The sequence below is a fragment of the Alosa alosa genome, chromosome 1 (genome assembly GCF_017589495.1).
Source record: "Alosa alosa isolate M-15738 ecotype Scorff River chromosome 1, AALO_Geno_1.1, whole genome shotgun sequence".
NCBI classification, from domain to species: domain Eukaryota; kingdom Metazoa; phylum Chordata; class Actinopteri; order Clupeiformes; family Clupeidae; genus Alosa; species Alosa alosa.
In genome coordinates, this window is record NC_063189.1 from 30,107,827 (window position 1) to 30,134,400 (window position 26,574).

Genomic DNA, 26,574 nt, shown 5'->3' on the forward strand with positions numbered 1-26,574 from the left:
ACCAGCTTAGGGCAGATTAAGAGTGAAGGCTTGAGTATTTGTGTGCTTGCGTATCAGATGAACCTCTGTGTGTATGTGATTGTGTGTGTGTGTGAGAGAGAGAGAGAGAGAGAGAGAGAGAGAACAAGAGCGAAAAGGAAGATTGGAGTCTTGAGACACATCTGTGCATCTGTAATTTCTTACTAATAATGTGGCTACATTGATGAGAGAAAATCCTAGGTCAGAGTTAGTGTTAACTAATCACAAGCCGTACCACGATGATACAGTATCACTCATAGCTCAAACCATGTGCTCTGAGATAAGAATTAAGATTCCCATACCAGAGAGTACAGATGTTGCAACAGTTGCAAATACCTAAACATGATGTCATTCTTGATGACAACTTGTCTTGTCCTAGCTCAGATTCCAGAACACAAATAATTGTTCACATAACAGTTTATCAATGTGACCATTTTATTCAACACATATTCAACAGTCAGTATGTCATGTTTCAATTTGGTGCAAAGAGAGCAAATTACTGTCAGTAATGTAATCATTTTGTTTTTCCCCCATGTAATAAAGCCGATAATGTAATAACGTTTGGAAATTTCTGAGCCAATAACACCATTTCCTCCCAAACTGTACATGAAAGAGGCATTTGCAGATAGTTTGGAACAAACTTGGACACTTTTATTAGTATTATGAAGCTCTACAAGGCTGCTGGACACAACAGTGGTCTCAACACACAGTCAGTCGTGTCAGTCTGCCATGTCGCCTTTGGACAAAGTTAACCCTTAAAGGAGTACCGTCACACCGGTGTGATGGGAATGTTGGGAAATTAACATTCTAAAGAATATCTGGGTTCAATGAATTCAACATAGAATTTTAGAACCTTCAATTGTTGCGGAACTTAGAATGTTCAAAAACCTACACCTTTAAGGGTTAAGGATATCTATTGGAATAAGAAATGAGAGACTCAGTATGTGTGGCCTGGTCTTTAAGCAATTATTTGAAAGAGCCAATAGTAAGACAAAGTGGCATGAAGGAATGGCACTTTATATCCCATGCATGGCATAGGTACATGGTATTACCACCATAAGAGAAACATTAATTTGAGACAATTCATGTGCAACTGATGTCCACATACAGTAAAATGAAGTACTGTAAATCCAATGGATTATTTTGTTCAGTGAATGCAAGTGACATTCAGAGTTTCAGTTTAACTGCAAGTTTATCATCTGCATAAATGGAAGTATATATTTATCTGAAAATGCTGGTAAATGCAGACCAAGGAAGACTGAAAACGACTTCCAGTTTCGGCATTATTCATAAAATCTCCCCCCAATAGGCCTCAAAGGCCTATTGTAACTGTTCCACTCACCATTCAGCCTAGGTTATGCATTGCCTACTAAAAAACAACCATGTGACAGCTTGTCATAGGTCTACAACTGAATTTACCTGAATGTATGCTTCTATTTTTTAAGCTGTAATGAGCAACTAGGCCTAAACAACAAATAACCTTGGTCTTTGTGACCTTGTGTAGGCCTATAATTTAGTGTAATCCTACACCAGGGGGCTTAAAACATAAAGATAGCAATAATATTAAAAACAAGCATTACATAAATGTTTTGTAAAACAAAACATAAGTGCGCTTTCAAGCAACCCTGTTCCAATATGATTCTTTCTCAACACTTGGGTTCCACCGCTGCCTGTCTTGTTTGTCGTAAGCCTCACATGATTTTGTCACATGACCATAGTCGTGACGTACTGTTTCGGTCTGTCAGCTGAGAGGCAGCAGGTATGGAATCAGTGTTTTTGTCGCGTTATACGCCTTATTCAGTTGCAATTTAATTGATATTTTCCCTCTGAGAAAGGTAAGGGTTAGAATGTTAACATTTAAATCGAATTCAGAGTCTGTTCGCTTGGTAGGGTTAATTTGCTGTTTGCCCTAGCTAGTCTGCGCTAACTACGCTAATATTGCTATCGCTAACATTTAAGGAGTCAAGGAGTTTTATGTCACGTGCATAGATATACTATTGTAAAACTTGTATTGAGATATCACTAGTTGCTCAACTTGTTCCTGTGCAGTTGTCTCCTGAGGGATCACAACCTTTTTGTAAAGAGAAAGAAGAAAGGAATGAATGATGTTGCCTTCCTAGGAAGCATTAGCTTTCTAGGTTTCAGGCTAAGGTTATGTTTTAGCAAGTATTTTACCTGCCATATACTGAGTCAAGTAGTAGTGAGCACAAGTATGAACACAAACAATGTCAATGCTCTTGTCACAATTTGAACAATCTGGATGTTGGAAGGTAGTGTTAGATAGGCCCTACATCATTGTAACGTTGTGTTCAGTGGTTGTCATTCCTATGAGCAACATTAGCCAATCTAATACAGATTAACGTTGGCTTTTTAGAGCACTACACATCTTTGACTTTGTAAACCTGAAATGTAGGTGTCTTGGATATACTTCTGACCACTCCGAGTTCAAAATGGACATCCGAGGGGCTGTTGATGCTGCTGTTCCTACGAACATCATTGCAGCAAAAGCAGCTGAAGTGCGGGCTAACAAGGTCAACTGGCAGTCATATCTCCAGTAAGTGGGAATTCCGAATAGTAACCTAAAGACGTCAAACTCTGTATGCTTTAGTGGTCTATAGAGCATTTACCAAGTTGCATGCTTCCTAATGATGAGCGGAAATATCTAATCATGTGCCATAGTGCATCATAGCCCTTGTCTGTAGCCTAATTTAGCCTTCTGTTCTGATGCACTGTGGGTTTGATCGTTTACCCAAATCATTGTGATTTTTTTTAGTAGGCCTACTAACTCAGAAAATGTTTTGCATATTTTACATCAGCCTCTTAGATTATGTTTTCCATCTTAATATCTGTCTATACGCTTGACTTTTGTCAAACTAGTTGTGTTTTTCTTTTTGCAATGTACCTTTTCTGTGACTTCACCAGGGGTATGCTAGACATTTCTAGCGACTGTGTGGTTGCTATCAGTCAACTACATCAATTAGGATATACATGTGAAAAGTCAGACTCAGTAGGTCAATAGAGAAAACATGATGAACAAAGCTGGGTAGACATCCTGACTAGTAGGGTAACACCCCCTTTTGCAGTAAGAAAATACGTCTAAAGAATAGACCCAGAAGGATGTTATTTCTCCTGTGTCTTCATCACTGGAATTTTTGAATGTTCAACAGTAAGACAGATTGCTAGTGTCCTTATTGGTTTTAAAGCTTCCTCTTTGGTAGTAAAATGAGAACCTCGCCCAGCTTCTACTTCCCTGATTTAAAACTCCTTGCTGAAACATAAAATCATAACTATTTGTAGCCATTTGTTACCATTCAAACCCCTGAGTAGAAATGCTTGATATTTTTAGCCAAATAGTGATGTGATTAAAGTATGCAAATTAGTTGCATGGAAATATATTGTCATCTATAAACTCATCTTTTTTACCCTTTTGCATCTTGAACCCTTGAATTTCCCCTTGAGGATCAATAAAGTATCTATCTATCTATCTATCTATCTGTCTATCTAATGAATTCTTTTTACATACTGTGTCATTTGTGTTTATTATTGACTTTACACTGTTAATATTATTGTTGATGTAATGTTAGTTGTTACTTTAGTAAGTTGTTTTGGATAAAAGCATTTGCAGTAAACATAAGCATAAACATAGACATATGTGTTCCATCAGGGGCCAGATGATTTCAGGAGAAGACTGTGAATTTATCAAGAAATTTGAGGTGGCTGTCTCCGAGGAGAAACAGGCTATACTCACCAATGAGGGCCATCAGGTAAAGCACTCAGAGCCACAGTACCACACAAGTTTCAGTAAGTAATGTTAGCATTGTTCAGCCCAGCTCTGCAGGGCTGTTTCAACCATGTTTCACCCATGTTACACCATAGTTATGGCCAGAGTTGTGGCCAGTTGCTAGTGCCATGAAAGAGCCCTCAAGTCACTTTCATGGTTTGCTCATCCCTCAGCCCAGATAAATTGCTGGCAAGATGGACTACCCATAGTCTTAAAAGTTGCACTTTCTTGATTTTTGTCCATGTTAGCACTGAATGTTATTGAAATAAATGTACAATGCCCTAAATTAACAACCAACTCTGGTTTGGGTATTTATCAACATCTGACGACTTCATGAGCTTTCACAAGCTTTTAAATGTTTTACTCACAGTGTTTCCCCTACAATGTATTCATCAGCGGCGCAGCGGCTCTCCTGGAATTCAAGCGCCACTGCAAAAAAAGTTGCCTAATTAAAAAAAAAAAAACACGCAAGTGAACTTCAGGAACAGCTGCCGTTTGTTCAGATTTGATGTCAACAATAGTAGGCTAACGTTAAAGGCGCAGTCAGGGATTCCACAGGAGATCACGCTTGTTTGTGTTTATGTTTAATTTTGTGCAAAAAAACGTAGCCTACATTATGTTAACCAAGGAACCAAATTAAACACGCCAGCGAGATAGCTCGCCCAAGTAGCCTATGCCCAGATAAATTCCACGCATTGTTTCAATTTTGTTTGTGAAACAGGCAATGCTTTCAAGCCCTGTGTTGCTAACATACCTAGGCTGTGAAACTAAGGTCTAGCTAGCCTATTGGTGGGTTTAATTGAATTTCAGTAATAGGATACGCAACCATTTACATCTGGAGATAGTTTGTAATTCCTGTAGAGCTCACCAAAATTATAGAAATGATACAAGACACTTATCTCCTATAATCCAAGATAGAATTTCCTTGAGTTTTTTTTAACATTTATTTTACCAAATGACATGGAAAACATAATTCATTTCATCCACATATTCTTATGCACCATGCACAACAACGCTACTAAGTTATCTTAAAACCGTGAGAATCAAGCAAGCCTCTCGGGCCGTCACGGCATTAAAGTGACAGGCACTTAATTCGACTTGCACAGCACCAATACAGTGTAATGATATGAAAGAGAAGTCTATATAGTTTATACAGTGCTGTGCCAAAGTTAAGACACCCATGCTGAAATTGACTAAAGGGAGGAATAAAAAACATGTTTTGCCTTTTGTCTTAATGCCTTAATAAAAAAATAAAAAAATAGGACAACAATTATTTTTTAATGACACAGCACCGCTGCTGGAAAAAATTCTAGGGGAAACACTGACTCACGTCAGCCTCAGTCACCTGTAGATCGACTGCAGAAGTGTAGACACCATTTGCTTGATTCTTCTTGGAATGAGAATGCCACTTTGCCACTCTGAGTTTTTTTTTTTTTTTGTGTGAACGTGTACTTTTAATATTCTCTTCAAGTTGGCTTTGATGGTATAACGTCACGTGAAAGACTGATAAACGCAGCTGTCCAGTCTATGCCCTATGCCGTTTGGTTGTCCAGAATGAAACACCATGGAAAATGTCTTCACAGTTACCAATTATAATACCAAAATATGGCACCAAGCAGTGGCGGTTCTAGGATTTTTCTGAGACAGGGGCCACAAAGGGGCCACATCATACACTGAGGGGCCAAGAACCGGTCAACATCCATACACAGAAAATCCCTTGTTCAATAAGGCAGAGGCACATAGACTACGTGATATGCAGGACTATACGCAGTATACCCAAAGTCCTTTTAAGCAAGTCCCTCCACTCAACGGCCATATTGCAACGCTTTTTGGGCACTCATCGGGCATCCTATTCGGCAGAAATGTACATGCGCAAGGCTTCACGACACCAATCTTGCTCCAGCGGCGAGTTCACAACACACCATATAATTGGCTCAATGTATTCACATCACACCACATGATTGGCTCAATGTATTCACATGTCGACGTTTTGCGAGGAAGGGGTGGGATATGTGTAGACAATGGCCATATTGGCGTTACAAACTAGCCCCATGCATTTCTATGGAGGATTTTTTGAGTGCTGTGTGTCTCCTCATTAGAAAGTCTCTGGTATACCCACATAAAAAGCATCACCATCTCAGTATACCCACTTAAAACAGACAAGGATAGGTATTAATATTTGGGGTTGATCACAGTATACCCACCACAGCTAACTAAACTACACCACAGCAGTAAGGTGCATACATTTCACCAGTGTTACCTTGTTCAAATACTTGAATGCTAAATGCTAAAAAACAAAAAAGCCAATACAATTCTTAACAATTTTCCCATTTATTTATAATGTGCATTTGTGTGCAAACACAATATAAAACTAAAATATAATAGACACTTCAGTGGAAATACATTGATATTTTAAACAGAAATCATACATTATCATACACACATTTTTCGTTCAATTAAACAAGTTTTACTTTAACTCTTTCCCCTTTTGTTGAGAAGAGAAACCACTTTCACTGCCAGTTTGTGTACATTAAAACAAACACACACACGCACAATACACACACACACACACACACACACCATTTAAAGTCTTTGTATCAGAAGTCATTGAGTGGCCTCTTCCTATTTCCATGCTGCATCTTGCGGAATACCAGTTTAGGAGAGGTTGCACAGAACCATCTGCTCTAGAATGGGAAATAACTTTCATAACCCACTGTCAACCTAGCGTTTCTAAAATGAATGACAAAATATGCTCACTATAGTGGCAATAGGAAATAGCATCATACCATTAGGAGCAGCTATGCTTGGTGACTGGTGGTTCTGAAGACTGTGGGTTGAAGTCACCAGCTCCTGCGCCATCCCAGTCTGTTAGTGAAACACAAATGTGTGTTATATTTTTTTAAATCATATAAAGCTTGAGTGAAGAGTAGAAAATTTAACCAATTTTTCTGAATGAAACTCTCTTTGTCCTAACACTTTGAGACAGAATTCATGCGAAGCCCATGAATCAAATACACTCAGAATAGTGGTTAATAACTTTGCAATGATAGCTCACATTAACTACAAAAACGTAGCGTTAGCTATTAGGCATGTATTCTCATGTTCATGTTAGCAGCTGCCAAACTTTTTCCTCAAGCAAAAAAAATCGATGCATTTCATATAACACCATTTCAAACACTTCATACATTACCTTTCCATACATAAACTCTATCAGCATGCTAACAATGAATAGCCTAACAAACAAACCTTAACTCAAGTAACCTAACGTTAAGTTAATGTTAACAGTTCACTGATTAAGTCAGTTAACAGTTCACTACAAGCTTGCTGCTGCTTCGTAATTTAATTGACAAACTTAACATATTGTGACAGCAACAAATGTCCCTTTCACATAATGATGATAACCAACATAGAGATTTGTGACTCACCAAGAAACTTCTGTGGAGGATGAAATGCTGCTATCGGTTCTTCACGTTAGAATTCTAGCTGATACTTTCGTTAGCCAAATGTATCGGTTCTTCACGTTAGCTGATACTTCCGTTAGCCAAATGTATCGTTTCTTCACATTAGCAGAGACATTTCTTACTGGATTTCTGGTTAGCCAAATGTATTCTTTCCTTTACAGTTCACTGTGTGCTTCAGCTTTCAAGCTTCATAGGAGCATTACTGCCACCAGTTGTTTGGGAATGGAATTGCATCTCTGATCGTCATTTTCAACAAGTTTGACACTTATTGATGATTGACGATACAGGGGCCAGTCAGGGGCCAATGAGATTTCAGATGGGGCCCGGGCCCCTGTGGCCCCGCCCCTAGAACCGCCCCTGGCACTAAGCTCTGAAGTTGGCTGATGTTTTGCCCATGTTTTGTTCTCAGTTACCTCTCACCAGTACAAGCAAATTACATGTATGCTTTTTTTTTTTTACTTTAAGGTTCCTTACACATGGTTGTTACAAAAGAAACCTAGAATTTGAATAGACTTTTTATTTGTTTCATGCTCTTGGATTGATTCCTTTTGTGTTGCTGTATAGTGTGCAAAGACGTTCCTGAACCTCATGGCCCATATCTCAAAGGAACAGACGGTCCAGTACATTCTGACCCTGATAGATGATACTCTGCAGGTAGGTTAAAAGGCATATGTCTTATGCACTCACTCACACACACTGGTACTTACACTATACTGAAAAGTATACGCTATCTAAGTTTTGTAATGGTTCCATTGGCATTTGGAAGGCTTACCTCTTTCCATGTAAATCCGTAGTGTAGTTGGTGATCAACACTAGTGAGTGAGTGAGTGATCTTTGGTACAACTCTGTGAAGGTGGTAAATATAACCTAGTAGCTGTTAGCATGTCTTTCGAAAAGGAGCTTAGCACAAAGACACACCTTAAGAGTTCCACTGATATATTGCTGAGGTTGGTGTGAAAAGCTCCAGCAGTTTACCTGGAACTGTTAGAAGTGGCACTCCAGGCTGTGAGAGCTCCTGTACTGAAGCTCTGGGGCCACAGCTCCAGTATGGACGTGGCAAGACTGTCATTACAGGGCAAGGCTTGTGAATCTCAGAAAGGGTTAAGGAAAATGCAGTTGTAGCCTCCCGCAGACATGTCTTGGAAGAAGCTGTGTAATATTGAGAGCAAGGTTTTCAACTGTGTATTTTAGGGCATTCGTTTTTAGGAAGTTCTGACAGATAAATAGCATGTTATGCCCTTCTGTTGTCAATTCAAACAAAGCCACTCCGTATGAGTCATTACCAGTTTGGAGCAACAATACCTGGGTCCCAACCAGGGAGAGAATTGCAACAGTTAGTAATGCATTATTAAAATATAGCTGCAAGCAGCAATGAGGGGGCCAAGCAGACAGTTCAGCAATCCAGATTTGCCATGTAACTCAATGCAGTTGAATCAGATATATAGCATTAAGCAGTCACAGCAAGTTCCAAGCCAAACAACCCAAGATTGGCTGAGTTACAAGGTCAAGTTTCACTTCAAAACATAACTCATTTTGTGGGGCTGAACAAGGGCTGAGTGTCGCGCCCCCCACCCCGCCACACCCTAGCACGCACACATTAGAATGAACTGGATGGAACTTGCTGTCATCAGTTTCACATCAAAAATAAAAGATCGACTGAGATATGATCACACTTGCTGTGATTTAAACATAGAGGTCAAAAATTGACGTCACAGGTTGCGTTGAACTCTGCTTGGCCCAAGGATTCCAACGATACCAAATTTGGACAATCTGGTCAACGGGTCAAAAGTTACGTCCGTCAACACACATCCAACTTTGGCCTGTTGGTGGCGCTAGAGCGCTCGAGGTGCCAGCATGAAACTTTGTGAAATTAATTATTGGACTGTCCCCAATCAGTGTGCCAAATTGTACAACTTTTTAGCAGACGGTTCTATGGGCTGCCATAGACTTCCATGGCGGAATAATAATAAGAACAAAGAGAAACACAATGGTTGCCTCGCAGCTTCGCTGCTTGGCCCCCAATAAATAGAAAGGTTTTTAGCAACCTGTGTTGTGCCATTCACACTGAAATTGACCTTGGTAGGAGATCAAGGTCAGACATGCCAGGTTACCAGAGTGTCCACATTTGTGTCCACATTTGAATGTGGATAGGGATTTCTTGACAGAAGGGCTTTCTTGATTCCAGTAAGGTTGATTTGGGCTACTGACTGTTTTTTATCTTATCATTTCCCAACTTGTTTAGGCATAAGTGTCATTTCAAGCTTACTTGGAGCTGCTGAGCAGCTGTGTTTTCTAACATAAGCATGAATGATAAATCTTAGGAAAACCATCAGAGGGTCAACATCTTCTTTGACTATGCAAAGAAGACCAAGAACACTGCATGGTCCTATTTCCTCCCCATGCTGAACCGCCAGGATCTCTTCACTGTCCACATGGTGAGTGCCTAACTCTTCAGTTCACACGCAGAAGGATTTTTTTTCTGGCATATCATCAAAGCTTTTAATCAAATTGCATAGGTAGCAGAAAAAATTATATTTAGGCCTTAAAATGTCTTAAATATATTATTAAATATTATAGACACCAGGTCTTGTACTTTTAGATAGGTCCTAGGTATGTGAATGCTCATTTAACAATCATGGTCATCTGAAGTGTTTTGCAGCATATAGTAGGTTTCTGAATTGCAGTTCTTTCTCCCGACGTTACAGATATATTACCATGTAAAAGAAACGGCAAACTGGATTAGTTTGAAACTGATAACTATTACAATCTTTGCAGCTCGTATTAATTTACTTAAACAGTAATTCCGTTACTATCATTTTCCTTAATATATTTTGCCAGTAAAGGTGATGCCAGCCTCAAATTTGATTCATAATGGTCATAAAAGTCTTACGTTTAACTTGTTGAAACCTGCAGAAACCATGCACCCTCACGATACTTTGCCCAGTCACAGTGTGCTAATGAAGTGCGGTTTGCTGCCAGGCCAATTGTGTGCAGGAGGGGCTAGTGAGGGCCCCTTGTCAGTGGCCTTCTGCAGCACTGTGTTGAATGTGACATTCTGTCAGAGGGGTTTGTGCAAGTCTTAATTAAGGCCCATGCATTGTTACATCAGAGCTGTGTAAATGTCAAGCCGTCAGAACCTCTAACCTCACAAAGCCTCCAGGGGGGAGGGAGGAGGGGCGCTTTTCAAAGGCATAAAGCATGCAGATAGCTTTCAGCAAAGGTCCAAATGGGCACCATCAGCCAGGTTGTTCTTTTGCTGGCTTAATGAAATGGAATTAAAGAGTGTCATTTACCCAGGCCCAGAGGGGTTGTGCTCCAGCACTGGGCTCACTAGCCTGCGAGAGTGGAGCACAGCACTCAAACAATCCTCCATCGAAATGTAAGGGGTTAGTTCATAACATCAGAATTACAGTAGTTTACACATAACGCCCCTTCCGCTGCCAAAAGTCGACATGAGAATACATCATGCCAATCATGTGGTATATTGTAAATACATTGTGCCAGGCATGTGTTGTGATCTCGCCGCTGGAGCAAGGTTGGTGTCGTGAAGCCTTGCACACACACAGTTGTGCCCGAAATAGATGCCCGATAAGTGCCCAAAGTGTATTGCAATATGGCCGCCGAGTGAAGGGACTTGCCTAAAATTACTTTGTGGAGAATCTGCAAATTTGCACCACTGGACTAGTTTAGACCAGTTTGTATGCTACTCAGTTTGTTAATGCACATATCCTGATAAATAATACTACTAGGGTCATTGGGAAGGAAAGGGATATTGACCAAGGCCAATTAGAGAAACAGCAAAGATTGTATAGCAATAAACAGCAGCGATACTACTTCATAGGAATGATAATTTTGCTATAACTTAAGAACTTTGTTAATGTTTCCATTGTCCCTCTGAGAAAAAAAACTTTTGTGATGTTTCTGTCTGTCTAATCATTCTGCCTAGCTCATTCCCACAGTGGCTGTGGGAAATAAAACACCTTATCTAGCCTGTATGAGTGTTTCAGCGTTACTTTCAGACAACCCCTGTCTTCTAATGACAGTGTGAGCTGTCAAACACTTAGCTGTGGAGAACTGCCTGTTATAAACAAAGAAAGAGGTCATTAGATGTCTCGCTTAAGGACAGATATTCAGAATGTTTAGTTCCCCACTGATCATAGAGTGAGGGATTTAAAGGAGTTGATTGCTGTGGTAGCCATGATTGGGTTTGCTTTTACTTGTGTTTGTCTCAGGCTGCAAGGATCATTGCCAAGCTGGCAGCCTGGGGAAGAGATCTGATGGAAGGCAGTGACCTAAACTATTACTTCAACTGGATCAAGACTCAGCTCAGCTCACAGGTACACAGTGGTTACACTAATAGGTCTAGTTATTCCCTCCTGAGAGATGAAGGATGTTACTGTGTGCATTTATAAAAAGAGTAATCAGCAAATCAGGGATGGAAATTAGCCCCCCGCCAAATGCGGGTAGTTTTGTGCGCTGGCGGGTGATTTTTGGTCAACTTACCAGCCACTTTGGCGGGTAAATAGAGCTAGCATACCACAAATAGTCAGATCCGGTCTAATTTTAATACTTATTGATGGTTAAGAATAAGAACATGTCTGTAGTGATCATGTAACCTTACCAGCCTATAGGCTAAGGGTAAATCACACTGATTTGAAGTTCTGACAACAGTGAGCCGCCGCCAGCAGCATAGCCTATAGGCACTGGTGCAGCGCTTCACTTTTTGCCACTAGGCTACCATTAAGAAACTGTCGCTATGCTTTCATGTGCCACTGCTAGCTTATTTCAGGATGACTGCATAAACATAAATCTATGCGATCTGTGGATCTGCGTTGTATCTTCACAGACTAATATTCTCATGCGAATAGTTCTCTCCGTCCCGCGACACCTCCAAAGAAAACTATACACGCTGCTATTTAGAACTATGAGGCAGACACATCCATTCGTCGTGGTGGAATATCTCACAAACTTTTCATTCAAGAAATTACAAACCGTAAATCAGAATAAACCGCAGAACTTACCGAACACAAAGCCATTCCAGAGTAATCCGGTTTGAAATTGAAGCAAATGTCTACAAGAGCAAGGTCTCCAACTTTGGGCTTTTGTAATACTTAATAAGGGCAAATACAAAATAAATGTTAACAATATCGCCTAGATAACTGTAAATATTAAAACCAGAGTTTTTCAATGTAGTTTCACAAAATGCTAAGCGTGCATATTAAGTTTCTTAATGCTGAGCTGTGCTTAAATTGTTCAGTTGCATGATTTCATAACAGGCCAAATACAGAATAAATGTTAAATATAGCCTTGATACCTGTAAATATTTAAATCAGATGATGTACAGTATAGTTAGATCAAGTTGGAGAGTTGGATTATAGGATGCTCCAGAACTCACACAAACAGAGTCTTTAAGGAGCCACACCACTTTTATGACAAGACACTATGGCATATGAATGTGGTTCTGTTGACCTTTAGTTTTGTTGCTATTGTGCTTGGAGGACAGCTGGTAGGTTTAGGGCAAAATTCAGCACATTTTAGTCGTATCGCAATAATGTCGATAACTGTGGTCATTTTGGGTAGCCTACTATAATCATGATATCACATTTTCATGCCATTTCTCTAGTGGCTGGTAAAAAAGTTGAGTGGCTGGTAGATTTTGGAATCCACCAGCCACAGTGGCAGGTGAAAAAAAATATTTAATCCATTCCATCCCTGCAGCAAATCTCCAAATCATAATTTACAGAATTGTAATCAATGAATTGTGTAATCAGCGTTTCTTGTGGAGAGGTGTTCTGCAGTGCCATTATCTGGCACAACCATAAATCACCAGGGCCGTAGCAGATTGTAGAACCGTTGGCCGTAGAACTTGCTTTTTTTTTTCTTTGTTTTGCTTTCATACTCTTTGTTAAATTTTCTTTCAAAGGTGAAATATACAACTTTGATTTAACACATTTAATGCTAGCCACCTGGATATTTGTCTGGTTTGCTTTAATGGTTTTGCCAAAGTACAGATCCATTTTGGCGTACAATCCATTATTCTTCAGTCAAGTTAAATGGGGTTACCTCCTTGTGATGACTAAAAGCACTTTCTGCTCCAAATGAGAGAGCCCCAGTGCATTAAAATTGTTTAGAGCCAGGCAGCTCTTCAGAGCTCGCCTTGAGCACTTGTTTTTTCCCTGCCGATTCAGCCTCAATGGGAGAGCACTAGCACAAAGAGTTGACCCTTCGTTTGCCTCTGCCCAAGACGTTCAACTGTCATTAGCATTGAGCTCTCAATCTCCTAACACAATATTTAGGACTGTGTGTTGAAGGCCAGATGTCTCAAAAAAATGACATGTTTGCCTCACTCACAAAACCTATTGAACCCACGGCTGCCTTAGTCTCTGGACTGTGCGAGTGAAGGTTGTCATTTTTGTGTTGGGGACATTTCTGTGACGTGACCAAAGATAGCGTTTCATTTTGCAATTGGGGACATTGGTGCCAAATGTCATTCCTTAATGCTACGTGCGAGGGCTTAGAGACTGGGTGAGTATAATGGAGGAAGATTGCTAAATGAATTACTCTCTCAATCAGCCTTGGACTTAAACCCATTCTCATGAGAAGAGATTTTTTTCTCCTAAAAATGCATTACATACATTTGCACCAACATGAAGATGATAATTGATCCTCCTCAAGGCTGCTGAGGGTGGGTCATAGCTTATATTAGGGAGAAAACAAAATCTTTCTTTTCTTTATCTTTTCCGCTAGAAACTACATGGTACAGGTCCAGACACAGGAACAGGAACCATCTCCCCTAGTGAAGTGAGTAACTGCTCGGAGGCCACAAAATGGCTGACTCGGGCTCCACGGGCCCGGGATCTCCTGTCGGATCTCGAGGAGCAAGTCTATCTGTTTCCTGTTCTGAGAAATGCCACGATAACCTTCACTCTCTCCAAGTTGTCCTTCTGTTGCCTTTCCTGCTTGTCTTTCTCTCACAGAGGAGTTACTAAAACACTTGTTTCCACTTCTTTCACTCTACAACAGTGAGACATGCTGGCTCTGTGCACGCTTGAAGCATTTGACCATGGCAAAGGGACTGACAACACAACATTAACCTATTCTATTGATACCTGTGCTGCCATATGTTTCACTCTACTTTGCATAGCAAGCCCACTTGTAAAGCCTAAGTGCTTGTACAATGTGAACAGAACAAAGGAAGCACCACCCCATACAGAGTGTGCATTTTCTGAGGCCTTATACTCATCTAGCACATACACATCTGCTGTGTCCATTCCGCAAATGACGCCTCTCTCATGACATGCGGGATGTTCTTTCATGGTTCTCTCAAGTCTGTGCCACTCCAGTGTCACTCCTTTCTCCACCACCTTTGCTTCTGTTTTTTCTTTTCTTTTTTCTGGAACTCTCTAGGCTTTTCCCATCTCTTATTTCATGTTCTTGGGCTCTTGAACTCCTCCATCCCACTGCTAACAGGATACCTATGTCCTCTCCCCTCTTCTGACTCTCAGCACTACCCACCTGCTCCCCTTTCTCTAATAATAATACAAATAATAATAATAATAATAATAATATTAATATTTCTCTCAGTATTCCATAGGAGCCTGTGCTTTCTCTGTGCTGTGCTGTGGACTGCTTTCTCTGCTGTAGCATGTTTGTAAGGTTTCGATGTCGGGCCCCCTGGGATTGCTGTTTTGCACGCTCATCAGATTAATGCACTCCTCCTAGTGGATGCGGCTTGCATCAGACTCTTTGTTCTTGCAGCGGCCTTGTGTCTATTTTGGCGTTTGGAGTTTGATGGTTTTTTCACTGATGTGGGCCTGGGTGTGCTGTGACTAACTGCTCCTTTATATCTCGCTCATGTGTTTTTCCCCTCTTCTCCCACCACTGTACCTTTGTATTGTGTCCATAGAGCTCCCAGTATGTTCAGTGTGTTGCTGGGTGTCTTCAGTTGATGTTGAGGGTTAACGAGTACAGATTTGCCTGGGTTGAAGCTGATGGTGTTAACTGGTAAGTGATAATGGAGAATCAAGTATTATAAGCCCCCCTTAAATACAGCTGAGAAATGTTGAAGTAGTACTATATTCAAAATTGCACAATCAATCAGTGAATATTAATGGTTTTGTGTGTGCATGTCTGTCTGTCTTTCTTTCTGTCCGTCCGTCCGTATGTCAATAAGACTTTTGTATGAGCTAATATTATGCCATAAAGTAGTAACTGTAAATTAGCAATTGTAATCCTTTTAGATTTGTGGTTGGCTTTTAATTGAGCATGTCAGCACGTTCAGTAACAGTTGTTAGAGTGCTGGTGTTAGTTTGCAGATGTCTTAATAAAAATAGAACATGCACCCTGTACTATTCTAAGCACGCATCTGGAGGTGTATCTCACATGCTAACAGGCTTCTCCTCCCCCTCCCAGCATCACCACGGTGCTGAGCAACAAGTGTGGCTTCCAGCTGCAGTATCAAATGATCTTTTGCGTGTGGCTGTTGGCCTTCAGCCCCCAGCTGTGTGAGCAGCTCCGCCGCTACAACGTGGTGCCTGCCCTCTCCGACATCCTCCAGGAGTCTGTCAAGGAGAAGGTGACTCGTATCATCTTGGCTGCCTTCAGGGTACGTTGGACAATCATTACCCATCACAGCATCTCCACTGTGAAAAAGTGTTCACAGTCTTTGTATTGTTTTAAGGTTAAAGCTATTAGGACTTTTTTTTTCATTGAAAACCTTTCTCTTTTTCGTTTAGCAAACAGCTTTTAAGATCACATTTCACAACATTTTGCACATTTTAGCAGATCATAAAGAAAACCCTTCATTCCAAAACCTTCTTTAGAAGAGCACAGAAGGTGGTGTGAATCAGTTAACCCATTATCTCCACCTGCAGAATATTACACAGCTAACAGCCTGATAAACATGTGCAAAAGCTCATAATATTGCAACTAAGACTGCATATGGCATCTTCACAACCACTTACTAGGAAAGACTACAACAAATATTAATTCGTTTATTCATTAATTCAACCTTTATTCTTGAAAGTTCTCTGTAATCCTCATTTTCAGTAAAGCCGAGATCACAATAGCAATGAAGCAACAAAATAAATAGACAATTGTATTGAAAAGTAAGCCTAGAAATAGACCAAATAAAATTGACGTAATAAGGTTTGTGATTACAGATCTAAATTGACCATAGGAAAGTAGAGTTCATGTTTACAGTGCATTGAAGATGCAGACTGCAGAGTATTTGGTGGCTAAATGTTTTTGTTGGATAGTGTAAAGCAGGGCTCTCCAACTCATACCTATGGACAACTTGTTAGGTGGTGGTCTTATGGGGGGGCCAGTGCAATAGGGCATGATAGAAAAAATCTGTTATCTTTAAATGGTCATTAAAACCCCTGATAAATATAGTGCATTGCAATTTAATATTAGACTGTATCCATGCAAATTATTGAGTATTCACAACTCTAGCTATAGGGCACACTGTCCATAAAGCATTCTGTATTTGAGAATGACATTTACTTTCTATATAAAATGCCTTGTCTAGGCAGAAGATATTTGTAACCTGCAGCACGACAGTTCACTTTCAGTCTCTCTGAACCTGTTCATCATTATATTACATTGGCTATTGCTTCACTCATCATGTCATAACTTTGCTAGTACCTTCATGGCTTCATCACATTCTTTTTTGTCTCTGGGGACAAGTTTTGTTGGAAGACGTGATGCTTTGCTCTCCCTCATAGGCTACTCTTCTGCATAATTTGTGGTGTAGTGGTGCCTTTGAATTTGTTTTCTTCTTGCAAAACAGACCGGTTGTTGCTGCATTAAACTTGACGAAGAAGGAATTACATTGTCCACTTAGCATGAAACTACTGATACTCCTGGTCAACATTTCCTTTCGCTTCAGAAAGACATGTTTACTTACTTTTATAGTTTAGTGACAACTGGCCCTGGTTCCTTTGTACCGGTTATCTCTTCTGATTGTTTTGGTCGTCTGACCCACAGTACTGTGAACTGCCGTTAGTCTATGCAACTCCGGTCCGCTAACATTAGTGAACCTAGTTAACAAAAAAAAAAGCAAAATTGATGTGTGGTCCAAATGTCATTACAAACGTAAATGAAGCAAAGGGCTGCATGAAAGTGTCTTGCAGGTCAGACGTTAGAGACCACTGGTGTAAAGGTCAAAACATCTCTGGGAAACAAAGAAGACAGCCGCACCAAATCAGATTTTTGCCACAACCGCTTGTTGTGCTTATTGCACAGTGGTTGGTTGTCATACATTTTCCATTGGCGTTCCATTTGATCTGTACTTTCAATGTAGGTCGGTAAAATTGGTAGTCACACAAACATTGTTCTCAGCAGCCTCAATGGAGAATCCTCATATATTGAGTTCTGTATGAATTCAACACTGACGGCCATAAGACTTTATTTGTTGAGGGCACATTGACTGTTCTTTGTGTAGGTTGGCAAGAATTGTCCTGCTAGAGGAGAACTGAAGATGGCTTCCTTTGCACTTACAGATGAGAGCATCTTATGAAGAGCATCATAGAAATGTAACAAGAAAGAAGTATTTTGTAGTCACGCTTGAAATCGCGAGCACCGCCATTACTTTCTGGCCATGTAGCTTGGGTGTTAGAATAGTCTGTTCAGCATGTCTCCGCATGCCTTTAAAATAAAAACTAGCACTCACATACTGCCCCCCATGGGTCCACTCTGCTTGGACGAAATGACCCCAACTATAGGGAGTCCGGAAGAAGCAGACATTTTAGCGAGCTACTAGGCTAGAGGACAACAAAAAGGGTTTTGTTACATTGTTACTCCATCTCCTGAAGTGGAGGGAGTGGTGGGCAAAGTGATTGCAGCGCAAATGAACTGATAATGCCTGAGATGTGACCTTCACGGCTCCCAGAGCTTTGGGAGAGATTATGGGATGAATAGCCCCCAGAAACATATTGCTCAACTGGTGTGGCACAAAAGTGTTTCCCAACTAACCCCCACCCCATGCACACACACACACGCACACACACACGCACACACACACGCACACCCACACACCCTACCCCCACCTCTCACCTTTCCACTCTTCTCAGACATTCAATTAAGTCTCTCTCAGAGGAGCTGCGGTAGCATTAGCGCCATGCAGGCCCAGCGGCCACCAGGATGCTGGTGTGAGTCCGACCTGAGGTAATTTCCTGAACCCATTCCACACCTCTCTCCTATGTATTTCCTGCCCAGTCTTCACTGTCCTGTCGATTGAAGGCTCCAATGCCCAATGTCTCTACCTGAAATTTGTACACCACCATTTCTCTCTGGCCATGTATCTTAGGGGCAGATTTTACACTTACTACTACATTCTACTACATTCATACACTACTACATTTAGCCAACACTTTTTCCAAAGCGACTTACACAGCGTAGGTCAATTATATTATAAGGGCATTCTTGCGTTGTCCCAACAGCAACTCAGGATGAAGTGCCTTGCTCAAGGGCACAACGGTGGAGGCCGGGAATTAAACCCACAACCTTTCAGGCTACTGCATGATGGCCCAGCTCCTTAACCACCACACTACCACCACTGTGTGTGACGCTTCTGTGATGGGGACACAGATATGTCTTCCTCACTACATGCAAAATAAATGTACAACAGACACGCCCGGTTGCCCCTGCCAGTGCATTACTGTGGGTGTGCCTGCTGTATTTAATATTTAACTGCCCCTGAACGCCGCTCTCTGTGTTGCCAATATCACTGGCATTAGCGTTGGGTAATGAATTCTTCCTGTATGGCCCTAGCACTATTGAATTAGACCCAGGCAGTGCATTAATCTCGCCCCCACACCAAACTGCCTAGACACAGATGTAGATAATTAGGCATTGGCAAGTTTAACATCAGGAGTTTATTGTCCTCCACCCAAGCAGGTTTAATATTCTTTGTACTGTAGATGGCAGTTCTAGGACCAGCCACTCTCCATGTGAATCTTCAGTGTATTGAACAGTGTTTTTCACATGGTGTAATCGCCCTTGTAAGTCACCTTCCTTATTTCATCATGTTTCAGATCATTTTGTCCTTTTGCACCATTTGCAGGGTGAACGAAAAATAAAACAGGAATGTTTGATGCTAAAACCAAATCCAGAATCTTTTAAAAAAATATATGTTCCGAACAGGTTTCTCTGTGTAACTGTTCAAACTGTAACTGTAACAGTTCAACTGTTCAAATTGTAGCCTGATATTAACTGTAACAGTTCAACACAAGCAAATCATTGTGAACTCAATGTGCTTATGAGTTGCTATAGGAGTATACACAGACACCAATTTTCCAAACCTTCAGCTATATTGGTACGATTTATTACACATCCAAAAGAATACATTTGAGTCGTTATAGGCTCTGGCTTGATATGGAGCATAATAGACGCCTCTGTCTGTCTCTCAAGCTCAATCATATGAGGTAAACACTGTTTGGTCAATTAAAGTTCTCAATGACAGCTATGTAGCCTGCCCTATTTGTCATTTGCACCAATTGAGCTGTGAGAAGTATAATGGATATTTGTTCAGTTGTTTGCCAATAAACAACACGGCAGAAATATTCCTTGTTTTAATTCATGTATAATACAGAATTACAGTTATGCCGCTTGACATAATATATCGTATAGTGTTTTTTTTAATGTTTGAAGACAGGATAGAGACTTAAGGAAAATGATGTAGACTAACAATATTATTTATAAAAAATAAAGTCCTAATGTTCAGCCTACGTATTTGTATGTCTCGCAGCTGACATGGAACATTATTAACCATTTTGGGAACTTTATTTTTTTGTTCTAACCCGTTCAGGAACGTCAATTCTAGGGTTGAATCGGAAACCAGAAATGTTAAAATACTGTTTCTGTTTGGAATGAACCAATTGGGAAAAAATTCTGGTTCAAAGCTCTGGTTCAAAATGATAACTAAAATTGTTGAAATCCACATAATGACACCACACACACCATATGTGTACTACCAACTAATATGCTGTTACCAGAACAACTATTTTTTACAAACTTCACAGAAGTTCATGCATGCTCTGTTTTATCTGTCTTCATAATACAGAAATGCAAATGTGTCTGTACATTTCAAGTGGAGCCACTTCTCTTCATTTTTCATTCATCTCAGTGTCCTCCTTTGACTGTGCACTGGAGTGAGGTCGCAGTGCTGCTGCTGCTGCTGCTGCTGCTGCGGCCGTTTTCAAACGGACTGTGAAGTCCTAAGCGACCGTGGAAGAGTTATTATGTGCCAGCATGGTATATCACCCCTCCAAACCAAATTAGGGGCATAATTCAAAGGAGCAGCTTTGTGCTTTATCAGCCTCTAGCCTGTGATGCCAATATGGACTCCTCCTTTGAACATAATCCTGGGTCTGATGAGAATCCTTCTTGCCCTTCACATTTGCTTCTGCATCACAGGCTCTGAAGTATCCATCATAATTGGTCAATTTCTGTAGAGCCCTTACTGTGAGCGTATGGAGGATTTCAGCTAATTAAACGCCATCAGGGAGTAATGGAGTATGGGCTAATCACTGGGTCTTTCTGTTTCTTACGTTGTCTCATCTCGGGTGTCCTTAGATAGACTTTATATAACTAAGTGTGCATCTAGGACTGACCTAATTGAATGATGTGATGAATAGCTTTGGAAGGTGTTAGAATAAAGCTTTTTTACTGTTTAATTTCAGTAGAAACCAGCAAAGGCAAAGTACTGAGCCCTTGAAGAGAGAGAGAGAGAGAGAGAGCAAGAGCAACATTACAGTACCCTCCAGCATTAATGGTATCTCTACTTAAGTTAGCTAAAAACAGGTCTAACATTTTTGGTGATTTATTATAATCTCACAATAGAGGAACAACAAGGTGTTGCTTCCCTTTAAGATTGGATTTTTCCTCATTGTTTCCATTATGATATATTATTCCAAAATATTGTTTTTTATACCTGTTTTTAGTCAAATTTTACAGAGGTGCTAATAATTCTGGAGGGTGCTGTGTTTTCTTTTTCAGTTCCTTCAAATAGCTTTGCCTTCCCTGATAGAAAGGTGTTCTGCTCCTGCTCTGTGCCTGTGCATTCCCTCACACTCACATCAGCACAGTAGTGGAGGGTATAATTGACTTGCATGTTCAAACAAAGCAGCTATCTCTACTTCTCTCTAGCTGGGCATGCAGAGATTGTGGAACTAAACAGGCCTAATAGTAAACTGGATGTTTGCCCCATGTGGATAGGGCTTATTATAGCCCATTATCATCATGCTGGAAAAGGGTAGGGCAGTTTCCCATCATATTGTTGTGTTTGCAAGTCAAGTAATAGACCAGTTACTGTTTAACTGGCTTCACGTTTTCATCTTCTATGCATAGATATGATTAGGCCACATTTCCACACAGTGCATCTCCCACTGGTAGTTATGTTGTTATTATTATGTTGGAAGTGCTACCACTCGACGTGTCTTTCCATTGAGTAGAATGAACTGTGACTTTGAAAGTGTGACCAATATGCATGCTTTCGCAGGTGTGTATGCTGCTGCTGTTATTTCGAGGTGTGGGGGAAGATGTTTGAGGTGTGAGCGTCTCTTTTCCACACATGTGACATTGTTTGTGCATGATGAGAGCCTCCAGTGTTGAAAGGTGGAGGAGAATGACCCTGTGTTGTTTCAGTGCTACTAAAATTCTTTGTTAGAGACAACCCTGGGCACTTAGTATACATGGACAGACATGGAGGTAGCAACTCAGTCAGCAATAACAATGTGTACTTCTTTTTTCTGCATGGAATACAGTATGTGTATTCCAACTGAAAACATACTTCCAGCAAATATTCAATTAAAAAATCTGATTATGAAATGCCGATTCACTCTCATAACTTGCTGCTGGATGCACTTAGTCAGCATAGTGGATGGTGAGACTAGTTATTTGATGTGTGTGTGTGTGTGTGTGTGTGTGTGTGTGTGTGTGTGTGTGTGTGTGTGTTTATTTGTGTGTGTGTGTGTGTGTGTGTGTGTGTTTATTTGAGGTGTGTGTGTGTGTGTGCGTTACATCAGTGTAGTGATTCTGCCTCCTTATCAAGAAAGCAGAGCTACACCACTTAGATACTGTAGTTAGAATCCTTTCAGCGTGATGCTGTTGTCAGGTGGGCACATGTGGAGACGGGCAGAGTTGGGACAGATCCTCATGGTATCGGCAGAGTTGACAGATCCTCATGGCAGAGTTGGTCCTCATGGTATCGGCAGATCGACAGATCCTCATGGTATCAGCAGAGTTGACAGATCCTCATGGTATCAGCAGAGTTGACAGATCCTCATGGTATCAGCAGAGTTGTTTTTCACAGCTTCAGACCCAATAGGAGGTATTTTTAGCTAAGAGTTATTATGACCGCCAGCAAGCGGCGGCGGTCATATAGGTTTTAATCAGATTTTTTTTTTTTTTTTTTCTTTTTTTTTTCTTTTTCGCATTCCCAAATTTCCGTCAAGGATTCCCGGAACACTGAAAGACCGGGGCACACGAAACTTGGTGGGCATGTAACCCCACATGGATAGCATGGAACCATCATTTTTCATTTTGATCTGTAGCCCCCCCGCTGGACTGGACCCCCCGAAAGGAGGGTAGGGCAGACACAGTTTTCTGTGAATATCTCGAGAACCGTGAGGGCCTAGGAGGTCCACCTTTTTATGTATGTTGGTCTTAAGGGGGGGCATGTCAACCCATCCATTACCACTTATTTCATGTATAGCGCCACCTAGTTAAAAATTAAAAAGCAAAAAATTGAGGTGCTTTCATCACAATATCTCTGGCTGACATGGTCAAAACTGCACGAAATTAAAAGTGTAGGATCATTATGACACCCTCCGAATGCATGCGAAGTTTTGTGTACTTTCGTTCATGGGGGGCCTTACAATAAAATAATTTATGTGTACATTTAGTGACGTACACCAACAAGGATTCCCGGGACACTGAAAGACCGGGGTACACAAAACTTGGTGGGCATGTAACCCCACATGGATAGCATGGAACCGTTGTTTTTTGTTTTGATCTGTGGCCCCCCCACTGGACTGGACCCCCGAAAGGAGGGTAGGGCAGACACAGTTCTCTGTGAATATCTTGAGAACAGTAGGGCCTAGGATGACCAATTTTTTCCGTATCTTTGCCTCCAGGGGTCATGTTAACCCATTTCATGTGCACACATGTGCACAAACAGATACACACGCACACATACATTCACAGTAATTATACGTATGACACATACTCACACAGTAGACATATGTACGCATGCATGCACAGGCACATACGCAGGCACACACACACACACACACACACACACACACACATAACATAAACATGTACATGCACATATGCACACAATTCAAGAATTTCTCAGAATTATGAACAGGCAAGATGGAGGTGGGCTTGTATAAAATGAATTTTACATGTGAAATCTATGAACTAATCATGTTTTGGTACTTGTTGTCTAGCAGATACCAGTGAGAATTGAGTGTGGATAATGCAATTTAGTGAGACAGTTAGAATCATATAGGCCTTTCAGCGTGATTTATTTTTGTGGAAAAAATGTGCTGGACTGGGCGGCGGTCATATTTTGTACCGCTCTGCGGTACATCTAGTTGGGAAAATGTTCAAGAGTTTTTTAGCAGTAACTCGGTGAAAAAGATCAGAAGTGCCGGTGCTGTGTAGTTAAGCTTACATCATCTCCTTGGTCATGACATCTGTGACACGCTACAGAGCAAGACCTCAATCGGTAGTGAGTTTCTGTGTCAGTGAAAATGGTGGCCAATGATGGCATCTTTTTTTATTTATAAAATGGTGGAAATGCTCATTTTTATCTCTTTGAGCGGAAAGGCTACTATAACTCGGTCGTGTTTTTCCACATGAACCTGTTTGGCCAACATGCAAATAACAGTGTAATCTCTACCATTATTCTGTTGAATACCGACCACATGTTTGCACTCTTAAGGAGTGAGGAAAGAGCAGTGGAGTGAACACAGAACACACATCTGACGTTTTGAGCTCCATACATTTTCGTTGTTGTGTTTTTGCAGAATCTGTTGGAGAAATCTGCGGAGAGGGAGACACGTCAGGAGTATGCGTTGGCCATGATCCAGTGCAAGGTGCTCAAGCAGCTGGAGAACCTAGACCAGCAGAAGTACGACGACGAGGACATCACTGAGGACATCAAATTCCTGCTGGAGAGGCTCGGGGAGAGTGTGCAGGACCTGAGGTACCCACAATGCAAAGCAAAAACAAGGCATTATGAATTCCGCTCGCATCTGTTTGGCCAGAGGAGTGATTTGTGTCGAGTAACAAGGCATGATGAGTTTACTTGTGCTGCTGATTCCATACAAATAGGGTTTTTTCAATGTGTGAAAGCTTATGTTTTTTTCACTTCCATTTTGTGACCACTTTTACACATAACACATGGAATAGATTAGAGTTAAAAGGGAATAAAAGCACATGTCGATTTGTCGATTGGTTACTGCAGGTTCGGTTTACGGATTGTATTGGTCCATCTGTTTTTCAGATTGTCTCTTGGGTAGGTGAGATTTCGTGGGTAATGTTTTTATGTAAGGGCTTTCAGAAGCATCAGGCCACAGCACAATGATTTCATCACACTATGAAACACTGCAGGGCTCCAGAGTGCGACCAATTTGGTCGCAAATGCGACCAAAATTTTTAAACGTGCGACTACATGGGTCGCACTGGTGCACCTAATGTCATTAGGTTGAGCGCCTAGACTTTAGGCTACTCACATCTGCTGTCTCTCCACGAACTAAGCGGTTGTTCTACTTTGACTAGTGGTGCATGGTGCACCAATACTGCAAAAGTATCGCAATACCCTGAAATTAGAAACCTCACAATACCTAATTGTATTAGTATCGATATAGCCTACGTTTAGGAATGACAGTCGTGCGCTTCCCGTAGCCTATGTGTCTTTTCTCCTCACACGCACACAGCTGTCGTGATCCGAGCAAGTAGCGATGTTGATTTTGACCTGCACCTCTCAAGTTTGTGTTGCCTAGGCTATGGCTATGGAATTTAGTTAATTTAGGCCTACTTTAGTTAATTTAGTTAATTTAGGCCTGTGAGTTTTCCGAAATAAGCTACACAACCTATTGGCAAACGTTTACATCTTGAGAGAGTTTCTTCTACGTAACTGTTAGCTCACGACGTGTCATGTCTATCATTAATGTAGTGATGATTTCAACAAAATCATAGAAATTAACATTGCAAGACACTTATCTCTTCTATGGTCCCATAAATATTTTCTTTGACTTGTTAGTTTTTTGAACATTTATTTTATCAAATGACATAGAAAACATAATGAATTGCATCCATATATCCTTGGATGTTGCGACTATTTTCCTCTAGCCTAAAACCATGAGAATGAAAGCTACTTTGACGTTCCTCTTAAAGTGACAGGCACTCAATTAGACCTACACACCACCACTGTAATAACATTGACACTGATGTGAATGATCACAGTATTCAATATTACTGATGTCGTCAAGGTGGTGGAGGCCCCAAATCAAATCAATACTGTCATTCCTGGTCCATGCACTGACAACAGCTCAGACACGGAATGTATATGGAGAGCAATAAAAAAGGGGACCTTGAAATTGTGGATTAAAAAAGGTGCATGATGAAAAATTTGGGTGCACCTAAATTTTGTGCTGGTGCACCTAAATAAAAAAGTTAGGCGCACCAGTGCAACCAATGCAACAAGTTACTCTGGAGCCCTGCACTGACTGTCATGCTGTATGCCTGAATGACAGTCTACCTCACCTTTGCCTTGAAAAGCCAATTACTCTGAAGCACCGACAATTCCTTTGACAATGCATTTCCCTATTTCCCATTGTACACACTCAGACACACGCACACACACTCAGACACACACACTCAGACACACGTGTGTTCGTGCGCGCACACACACACACACACTCCACCTAAACAACCAAAGACCATAAGAATCTAGAAAGTGCACGTGTGTGAGTGGTTCCTTAAAATTGCCACGAGTGACCATTAGTGAGACAACACATGAATGTTTATCTCGGCGCTGATGCTAGAGGTGCCTGTGTACATGACTCATTTCTGTGAAGTAATGAAGACAATAGGAAGTATTTTGGGCCGTGGGGAGGTTTGTACTTAATCTGAAGATGTGAGTTATGTGATGTGTACCAGATGGACAGCAGTCATTGACGTTTAGCAGATGCCTTTTGCCCTCGTATTAGGTCTTGATATTAGATTGAGCTTATCTCGCTGGCTGCAGCTGTTGCGGTCTCAGCAGGATCGTCCAGATTGATGCAGCCCTACCTCTCTCCA

The 26,574-nt window shown here is 41.0% G+C and overlaps 1 protein-coding gene across 3 annotated transcripts in view; it reads left to right on the plus strand.

Moving 5' to 3' along the window:
* The first annotated feature begins 1,687 nt into the window (after positions 1 to 1,687).
* atp6v1h (ATPase H+ transporting V1 subunit H) overlaps positions 1,688 to 26,574 on the plus strand; it is a 42,780-nt gene continuing 17,893 nt past the window's right edge. The window contains exons 1-10 of one of the 3 annotated variants that reach the window (XM_048249372.1): positions 1,688 to 1,777; positions 2,432 to 2,572; positions 3,683 to 3,782; positions 7,825 to 7,914; positions 9,582 to 9,695; positions 11,493 to 11,597; positions 14,008 to 14,061; positions 15,167 to 15,264; positions 15,673 to 15,865; positions 24,297 to 24,475. In XM_048249372.1, the coding sequence (XP_048105329.1) occupies positions 2,469 to 2,572; positions 3,683 to 3,782; positions 7,825 to 7,914; positions 9,582 to 9,695; positions 11,493 to 11,597; positions 14,008 to 14,061; positions 15,167 to 15,264; positions 15,673 to 15,865; positions 24,297 to 24,475 (1,037 nt within the window). In that variant the 5' untranslated portion in view covers positions 1,688 to 1,777; positions 2,432 to 2,468. Of the gene's footprint in view, positions 1,854 to 2,431; positions 2,573 to 3,682; positions 3,783 to 7,824; positions 7,915 to 9,581; positions 9,696 to 11,492; positions 11,598 to 14,007; positions 14,062 to 15,166; positions 15,265 to 15,672; positions 15,866 to 24,296; positions 24,476 to 26,574 lie in introns of all 3 variants that reach the window. The other 2 variants (XM_048249382.1, XM_048249390.1) reach the window with 2 other exon arrangements.